This window comes from Arabidopsis lyrata (assembly GCF_000004255.2).
Source record: "Arabidopsis lyrata subsp. lyrata unplaced genomic scaffold ARALYscaffold_4, whole genome shotgun sequence".
Classification (NCBI taxonomy): Eukaryota; Viridiplantae; Streptophyta; class Magnoliopsida; order Brassicales; family Brassicaceae; genus Arabidopsis; species Arabidopsis lyrata.
Genome location: NW_003302552.1, coordinates 16,538,735 through 16,547,873, shown reverse-complemented (window position 1 = coordinate 16,547,873; position 9,139 = coordinate 16,538,735). Strand labels below are relative to the sequence as shown.

The 9,139-nt window shown below is 33.7% G+C and overlaps 2 protein-coding genes and 1 long non-coding RNA gene across 5 annotated transcripts; all 3 read right to left on the bottom strand.

The window, feature by feature from the left end:
- Nucleotides 1-3,135: 3,135 nt before the first annotated feature.
- LOC9315587 lies at nt 3,136-5,377 on the bottom strand. Of its 3 annotated transcripts, XR_002332387.1 has the most exons (7): nt 4,846-5,377; nt 4,504-4,666; nt 4,301-4,401; nt 4,108-4,194; nt 3,878-3,916; nt 3,692-3,754; nt 3,136-3,601 (listed from the first exon to the last, which is right to left on the bottom strand). It is a non-coding gene; the product is annotated as an uncharacterized LOC9315587 (long non-coding RNA). The 3 variants fall into 3 exon arrangements; XR_002332386.1 differs by having other exon boundaries at nt 4,301-4,666; XR_002332388.1 differs by lacking the exon at nt 4,301-4,401.
- A 158-nt stretch (nt 5,378-5,535) lies between these two features.
- LOC9315585 (protein RALF-like 20) lies at nt 5,536-5,954 on the bottom strand. Its single transcript, XM_002879472.2, has one exon. It carries the CDS (start codon nt 5,752-5,754, stop codon nt 5,536-5,538), a length of 219 nt encoding a protein of 72 aa, XP_002879518.1. The 5' UTR covers nt 5,755-5,954.
- Nucleotides 5,955-6,474: 520 nt separating this feature from the next.
- Nucleotides 6,475-8,245, bottom strand: LOC9315584 (transcription factor bHLH53). The gene is made up of 3 exons (XM_002879471.2): nt 7,951-8,245; nt 7,054-7,754; nt 6,475-6,966 (listed from the first exon to the last, which is right to left on the bottom strand). The coding sequence occupies exons 2-3, from the start codon at nt 7,735-7,737 to the stop codon at nt 6,772-6,774; spliced, it is 879 nt and encodes a 292-aa protein (XP_002879517.1). The 5' UTR covers nt 7,738-7,754; nt 7,951-8,245; the 3' UTR covers nt 6,475-6,771.
- Between the last annotated feature and the right edge of the window lie 894 nt (nt 8,246-9,139).

The following is a 9,139-nucleotide window of genomic DNA, read 5'->3' as shown; positions in this document are numbered from 1 at the left end:
GTAGCTTTTGATTTTTGTGCTTCGTCTTCAATCCAAAAACTTCAGAGTAGTAAATATTACGCCTACGTATACTTATAAAGTTTATTTATACAATTTATAATATTTCATTAATAAATAAACATAGTGGGCAAACTCTTTTATATTTTATTCTACTTATATTTGTATGTTTTATATTTCAAGAAAATTTTATTTAGTTGACTGTGGATTTGCCAATCGTCGTAATTTTTAGCTCCATTTCATAGTACTCGATATATCTACAAGACTTTAGAGGACAAGGTAAAGATCCCATCAATCAAAATGAATTGTTCAACCATCGTCATTCCAGCTTGCGAAACGTAATAGAGAGGATTTTTGGCATCTTCAAATCAAGATTTCTCATCTTCAAATCTGCACCTCCCTTTCCATATAAGACGCAAGCAGAGTTAGTACTTGCATGTGCTGTTTTACATAATTATCTTCGTAAGGAATGTCGTTCAGACGTGTTTCTTCCTGAAGAAGACGTTCTCGAAGAAAATGGTGTTGATGAAAATAATGGGTATGAAGAGGTTCACGGTACTCAAGAACAACAAAGAGTACTTGCTAATAATTGGAGAGCAACAATAGCAGAGAACATGTGGACAGATGCTATGAATATGGAATCATGATGCTATACGTTTTATGTTATATCTTTAGATTGTTTTTTATTATTTATATTGACTTGTTGAGACGAGACTATTGGTTATTGATTGATCACTAAATTGAATCCAGAGGTAGAGTTACGTCCAAAAAAATGTGAGTTATGTGACACACAGTACGTTTGGCAAAAGAGAGGATAACAAAAGAGAAAAACATAATTATTAAAAAAAAGGAATGTGGTTGATTTCTTTTTTTTTTTCACTAAATTCTCCCAAATCCTTTCAATAAATCTCACCAAATCACTAATTATTTTTCTTTAAAAAAAAAAAAATCAAACAAATCAACCCAACTATCCTAAACTTTTACTCAAATCACTCCAAAACCTAAAATATAGAAATTCCACCAAACCCCTCCAAATATTTAATTCAATACACCCCTCTTATTCTTTAGAATAATAATAATGAACTCTCTTTATGAGACCGTGACGATAAATTCTTCCATTAAACATATAGGCCTGGACATTCGGGTACCCGAACCCGTTCGGTTCTTTTTTTTCGGGTATCAGGTCTATTCGGGTAGGGGTTCGAGACCCATTCATTTATTCTAAAAATTCGGTTCGGATTCGGATCGGTTCTGGTATTTTAATAAAAAAAACAAAATACCCAAAATCTTTTTGGGTCGGGTCGGGTTCGGGTTTTTAACTCATATATACCCAAATCTAACCGAAATACCCGATTTCTCGAAAATACATTGGTTACTCTTTACCCAAATATAACCAAAAATATCTAAAAATACTAAAATTACCCAAAAGAAAACTACATCATTAGCTACTTTTTAACCAAATATATCCAAATGTATCCAAATTACTCAAAAATACCCAATATATTCGGATTTATGATTGTAATTTTAGGTGTTTCGGGTATTATAAATATTAATATAACTAATATTTTTAGGTGTATATTTGTATTCGGGTACTCACGGGTATTGGATTCGGTTCGGGATCGATTCAGGTTTTTTTCGGGCAGGAGGTGTAGGACCCATTCGGGTATTTTTAAAAATCGGTTCGGGTTCGGTTCGAATATTTTTTCGGGTTTTTCAGTTCGGTTATTCGGTTCCGGGTAAACTTTTACTAGAAAAGAACCCCACTCTACTATTTCTGAATTTTATGTACTTTTTTCTAGTTTGAGACTGGTTGTATAAGTTAAAGACGTTTTATGTATTCGTCTTCAAATATTATTTAAACAAAATCATAAGTTTTTTCTTTCACCTAAAACAACTTTGTTATGTTCGAAATAACCGAAGTTTTCTTTTTGCTTGGTTTGAAACTTGAATAGTACATTAACTCATTAGGTGAGTCGTTTATGGATATTTTTAGATTTAATAAACTTTAAGAGACAATGAAAATCAATATCAGAGTACAACTATATCTCCCCCAAGATATATCCCACGATCCTTACCACTCACTGACTCACCTCAATTTTTAGAAGCGAATAATATTATCTCCAAAAATTGGTGTTTCCAATTATATTAAGCTAATCTGTTTTTTCTTGTCCCGTACCTAAAAGGCTAAAACCATGATAAATATAAATATTAATTTCGAAAATCCCAAAAATTAAGACATCGATCACTCAATGGCCCATTTCCGATCGTGCAAATCGGAGAGTTTGTTTCTGATTCTTCAGACTTTGAATTTGTTCAACCCACAAAGCAATAAAGCCCCAAACTTGTATGGGTAAAACTTGATTTTCCACAATGATTTCCTTTAATGTAAAAGCTTCAACATGCAGACATATATTAAGTAACAAAAAAAAAAATGTCAGACTAAAGCTAATACAGACAAAGTATTAAGTTCCCAGTTAAGAGGAGATTAACCAGGATAATTAGTCACAAAATCAACAAGACAAAACACTAACTAAGAACTAAAAACAACGAGAATAGACACAAATTTAGGCATAGCTACTCAAAAATAGTTTTATTCTCATAAAAATAGTTACAAAATTTTTGTATTTTATAGTTTACAAAATTAGTTGGAAAATTCACTCTTATTTGTGTAACATTATTATTTTTATTTATATAAAAAAATATCTCACACTACAAGAAATGCAGCGTTTCCCTACGGCCAAAATCGTAGGAGATTGGTAGGAAATAGACGTTTCCTACAAATTTCCTACGAAAAATATTTGAAGGGAATCGCCCGTAGGAAATAGAATTTGGTAGGAAATTCGTAGGGAATTTCCTACGAAATTTGTTCGTAGGAAATCGCGTAGGAAATTTCGTAGAAAATTGGTAGGACGTTTTTCACCATTATCCTACCAAATTTTCGTAGGAAATTTAGTCCTTCAACTTTCCTACGAAATATTTCTCACCAATTACCTACTAAACATTTCTTACCAGTTTCCTACGATACGCTTCCTACCAAATCCCTACCATTATCCTTCAAAGTTTCAGAGAAAATTTTAATAAAATTAATTATATTTATTTGTTACAAATTTTAGTTTTTTGAAAAAAATAAATTTAAAATTCAAAAGAAATTCATACAAATTGAACTCCATACCAATTAAAATTCATACCAAGCCATATTCATTGTACAAGCCATTTTAAGGTAAAGATTCAAACCTAATCGATCTACTCTTGAATCTCGTCGTCATCGTCATCTACGCTCGTGTTCGTCGTCTTCATCTAGATAAACACATCTTCTTCTTCACACCTTTATACAGATCCTCCAAACTCACATGCAATGGATTCTCCACAGCTGGAGCTTTCCATCCTCTCAACGCTATAACCATTAGCACCGTAATTAATTACCACCACTGGTGTTGAAATGACCATTCCTAAACGTTCTGTGTCCTCTCCCACAACCATTACGACCCGATGGTAAGCCCTTCATGTGATGATTATACTGAATATCGTCATCTCCAAGACTCTCATTTGAGCTATCTTCTTCTCACCGTCTCTGCAACCTGTTGCATCTGCACACGACTATAATCTGAAACCCAAGAACAAAGAAATAAACAATGGTAATTAGAGATATAGTGTAGCGTCATGAACTGAAAATTGTGTTACAGTTCAAACTTACTTTGGATTCACTCTTTTGTTCCTTAGATGATTCTCCCTCTTCAGTCACTTTATCAACAAAATGCTGAAATAGATGCACAAAAACCAAACCTTGATTTAAGAGACAATGATACAAATTTGAACTCTCTTGAACCAAATGAAAAAGTGAATTTAAGTTTTGTGGTTACAGAAATAGCCTAATGCACACCTTCAGTTTGTACAACTCCCAGTCAAATTCACATACAACCTAGCATAAATAAAAAAATTAAAGCTTGATTGCCCATATCAAACCAAGTAAACACATAAAAGAATAATAATATTCGAAAAGAAAATAAGAAGATTAATGATTGCAAAATTGCCACACATGAAAAAACAATTAGTATATGATTTAGTTCATGTAATTAATAGATAAAAAGTGGTATCAACTTTTGAGCTTACCATATAGAGGATCTACTTTGCAACATGTTCAAACTCCAAGCGAGGCATCACAATGGACTGTAACTTGACATTCCCACCACTTTTCTTCTGCAATTTATGGTACGAAAGGTAAATAGACAATAGAATGAGACTAATCATTACATTAGTCTGTAGCTTTGAAGTAGAAAATAAAGAGAGGAAAAATATTCAGCACTTGATCTCTTTCAAGCCGTAGGCTAAGTAGAGAAAAGTAGGATTAGTGGCAGCTTCTCTGTAGTAAGCCAACACTAAGCTCCCTTCTTCTCCTTCCATGCTCTCTCCCACAAAATTGTCACATTCGTTGAAATAATCACCAATTAGACAAAATTCACTCAAAACACATTGAAGAAAGAAAAAAGATAAAAGAGAAGAGCTTACAATTGGAAGTCTCTAAGCTTTGACATCAAGGATTTGGTGGCACTCTTAATGTGTTTCTTGAACAGCTCTTGCTTTTCCGAGTCCAACTTAGGGCTTAGTTGCTTTATGTATCTTTTCATGAACTTGAGGAGCATTGCTTCTCAATTCATCATCGCTAAATGGTCTGTCAAAACAATAAATACCCAGAAATTCAGAAAAGCAATAACAAAGTGATTCACATAGTAGCAAAACCAAAACCTAAATCAATTTGAACATAAAACTTGTAATCAAATCAAAAGGTGGGATTAGACCCAAAAGCGAAAGCAAAACCTAAATTCAATTTGATAATGGATTTGACTTAACCTGCATCGAAGGTAGACTTGAACATTGACGCCTTTCTCTTTGTCGTGACGACTTTAAACGGCGAACGGACGGCGAATCCAGAGAGACTGATTTCAATATCCAATTACTTGTACTACTCAGCAAGATCCGATATTTCTTCGATATAACCTATATTTTGTGAATTATTGACACTAAGAACGATTCAACTCTAAAATTAAGCTAGAGAAGCCCTTGAAGCGATAGATTTACAAATCTTTTGAATATGGGGATCAATGTTTCTAGCTTTCGGCTGGGAAAGTGTTGTTGCTATAGTCAAGGATATGCTTTTAGGCAAAAAAAAATCAATTAGTTTCCCATAATTTTCCTTCTCATTTCCTACGCGATTTCCTACGAAGTCTTGTTTGTAGGAAATTGGAAAGATATATACATTCGAATTTCCTACCAATTTTTTCATATACCTTTCATTCCACTTTCTTACGAAATTTCCTACGACATTTTTTTTCGTAGAATTTTCGTAGGAAATTTCCTACGAACTTCTTACGACTTTTATCGTAGGAAATTTCATTCGAATTTCCTACGAAATATATCTTTCGTAACAAATGCGTATGAATTTGGTAGGAAATGATTCCTACCAAATATTTGGTAGGAAATTTGGTAGAAAAAGCCGGTTGACTAGCTTGGTAGGAGATGTTTTCTTGTAGTGTCATACTATCAACCACCACGGCATCTTTGACTAGCTTCGCAACCTGGTTTATATGGATTAGCCGGTTGCATTTTGCAACCTGATGGGGACCCAGGGGCACAACCTTTAGGTTCATCTTCTCGCATAGCTGGATTGCCTATGGTTTTTGCTTCTGTTGTGCTCATGACGATAGATATAATAATTATAAGAGCGAATGATTGCATAATTGTTTTTTTGGATATAACCATTTTTTATTGGATAATTGTTTTACTTCTTTTTTTTTCATTGAACATTTACACTAATAGATAGTGTGGATTTGTTGCTAAATAAAGAATGTTTTGAATGAGTTTAGTTATTTGTAACCATTTAATGTTTTATCGAGTTTGCGAATTGTTTGGTAAACCATACTTATTAATTTTGTGTAAAAATAGTGAAAATGATCGAAATGTTAACTGCCATTGAATAAATGATCAAAACAAATCATAAGAAAATGAAAAAAAAAAAATTACATTAAAAAATCAAAAATTTAAATATATTTATGGTAAAAATATAGAGAGAAATGTTTTTAAGTTAATTATAGTTATATAAAAATAGATATAATATATAGTCCAATAAATAAAACAAAAGTTTAATATCCATATAATATATTTTTATTAAAAAAATAGAAAATTTTATTTTCACACACCAAACATACTTTTAACAATGAAATTTATTGGGGTTTTTTTTGAATCGAATGTAAAATTAATTCAAAACAAAAAAAAAGTATGTTTACAATTGCAACTGTGACTAACTAGATTTAAAATAAAGTTGTTATTGTTTGTTTAATTTGTTCTAAGCAAATAAGATAACGTGTAAGATGTTCAATCCATATTAAATTCGGAAAATCAAGGGTCCCTTTCCGATCGGGCAAACCGGAGAGTTTGTTTAATCTGATTGTTCGGGCTTTGAATTTGTAAAACCCACAAAGCAATAAAGCCCCAAAATTGTTACGGATAAAAAGCTTGATTTTACACAAAGATATCTTTAATGTAAAAAAAAAGCTTCAACATGCGGACATACATTAAGTCATTAACTAACAAGAAAATTGTCAGACTAAAGCTAATACATAGACTAATACAGACAAAGTATTAGTTCCCAGTTAAGAGGAGATTAACCAGGACAATTAGCCATTAAATCAACAAAAGACAAAAAAACTAACTAAGAACTCAAAACAACAAGAACAGACACAGGTTTAGGCATAGAGAACTTCAGGCTTGAAACTAAAACTAGTTAGCCAGATCTTTAGACAGTAACTTGTTGATCTCTCGAGAAATATTAGGGTTTTTCCAAATGGTTTCTTCAGTTGTTAGATCTTGAACCATTTCACACGGTACCAAACACACTTCCTCTGTTGATAGCTTCTCCTGGACTGCTTGCGATTCAAGCAAAAACCGAGTTTCCATTTGCACATTAGAGCTACCCTGCGTAAGCAAATTAACCAGCTTGTGAGAAAACGCGATTAGAGATTCAATTGGATAATATGATTCTTATTTGGGGTTGGTTATTACCTTCTTCGTGGTCTGCATCAGTTGGAGAATCCCAACTTGACTCTGCAAGAACTTGACATACTTAGCGGCGGCTTGAAACATCTCGGCGGTGTTAAGTTTCTGGCCACCGGGGATGAGTTTTCCGAGCTCGTGAGTCTTCTCCGCAATTCTTCTTCTCCTTTCTCGAGCCGCGATGCTCTGAGATGAAAGCGTCGGTTTCTTGGTGTCGTCTTGATCTCCTCGGCCTACCTTGAACGCTAAAGAGAAATCCGGAACTCGAAACTCCGGGAAGGTAGAAGCTTCTGGAACAAAATCAAGGTCGCCGAAAGGGTCGAAGAAATTCGGGTTATGGCTCTGGAAATGGTTGTGGGTGTTGTTACAATGGTAGCTCGAGTTAACAAGTTTCTGGCGTTTTGGCGTGGGGAGTAAGAAATCTAGGTCGTGTGTTTCGTTGAAGATTTCGGTTTTAGGGTTAGGGAGAAAGATTTCTTGGGGAGAAAGAAACTGGTCGCAAAAAGGGTCAAAGTGGGTCTGTGAAGGAGCTTCTTCTTGAAACAATGGCTGATGAAACTCCAGTTGCGGTAGAGATTGGAAGAGGAAACTGTCGGTTTCAGGGATAATCATATCCATTTCGGGGATAAAGCAATCCCGGAGCTGGACAGGTGGATCGTAGTTAAAGAAGTAGCTTAAGCAGTCCATGGACATGATTGAGGAGATGAAACCTGTAGAAAAAAGTAAAGAAGAAGGTGAAGCAATCAGGAGAGGAGTTACGGAGTATTTTAATAGATGATTATTAAGCTTAATTAAGCTTTAACTACTAGTAACGAGCTTATAGATATTAGACGTCTAAAAACAAATTTTTTGTAAAAAAACAAAAGTAAAGACAGGAGAGGATTTATGAGAGAATCAATGAAAGACCTGGAGATTGATTTTAGACGATAAGTCGATAATGTCGTGTCTTTTTTGTTTCAACTTTCAAGTAGACTTCAAAGTTGTTAACTGTCTCTTACGCCTATATATGAGAGAGAAAGGGACGGAGTGAGAGAGGTTAGGGTTTTAGCGAAGATAAAGGAGCAGTTACTATGTGTTTTACATTTTTTTTGTAACCACCTCCTAAAAAGTAGCACATAATTTATAGTATATTTTATTAAAATATACTATATTTTTTTTATTAATATCTAGCTTTAATAAACATTCTTATGAATCAGTTTCCTCGCCAACATAAAAATAATCAAATATATATTTTTTTTTTGTGTATAAATAGGAAGAAGTGTATCTTGTAACTTGTAAGAATACGTGTCAAAATTAGCTGAACAAAATTATACTTATATATCTTTTCTTGTTCAAATTTAAGAGTAACTGTCACTTTAAAGTTATTTGGCGGCTATTTTTAGAATTAATGCGTATCAATTAATTGAAAATAATAATTGAATAATTAGCCCATAGTTACTCAGTCTGCCGTTACTCATCTCACTCAATAACTGCAACATCCTCTCCATTTTTTCTGGTTTGGGCCTAAGCCCTTACATTTTTTAACCAATAGCCTCTCTCGTATTTTTTCTTCCGAATCCTTCATTTTTCATAAATAAATAATTTCGTTTTTCACAACGAAAGATAATTATAAAAAAATTTCCTTTTTTATCTGGTGGACTTGGTAAAAGACGGCGACTTTGGCGGGTAAATCTGGTTTAGTGGTTCCACGTGCCTCATTCTTTGACTTTGCCGCCAAGTTTATTAACCCACTTAACTTGGTAAACTTTACCGAGGTCACCTACGTAAAACGAGCTGGAATATGAGCTAAATGGGCCGTTAAATGAGATATAGAGAGCCCCTTACAATCACTTTGAAGCCCATTTAATTTACTTTCACTTTGAAGCCCATTTAATTTACTTTCTTCCGAAGGTAGAAAATCAGTCAAAAATGATGGGAAGTCAAAGAATGAGACAACACAAGTGAAAAACAGAGGGCAAAGAAGAGAAACTCTTTAAACCCTTAAAAGTGTGACATAACACAAAATGCGCTTGTTGCTGCTGCCGTGTAGCTCATAAGAAACAAATTGAGGAAGCGGTCTTATTTGAAGTTGATACTCTTGGGTCCCAAGCAATCT

What these genes read in the sequence shown, in the direction of transcription:
- LOC9315584 (XM_002879471.2), bottom strand. Translation starts at nt 7,737, where the DNA reads ATGTCCATGGACTGCTTAAGCTACTTCTTTAACTACGATCCACCTGTC. An exon ending in TGATGCAGACCACGAAGAAG is followed by an intron (nt 6,967 to 7,053) that starts GTAATAACCAAC and finishes TTGCTTACGCAG; the next exon opens with GGTAGCTCTAATGTGCAAAT.
- LOC9315585 (XM_002879472.2), bottom strand. Translation starts at nt 5,754, where the DNA reads ATGGTTATATCCAAAAAAACAATTATGCAATCATTCGCTCTTATAATT.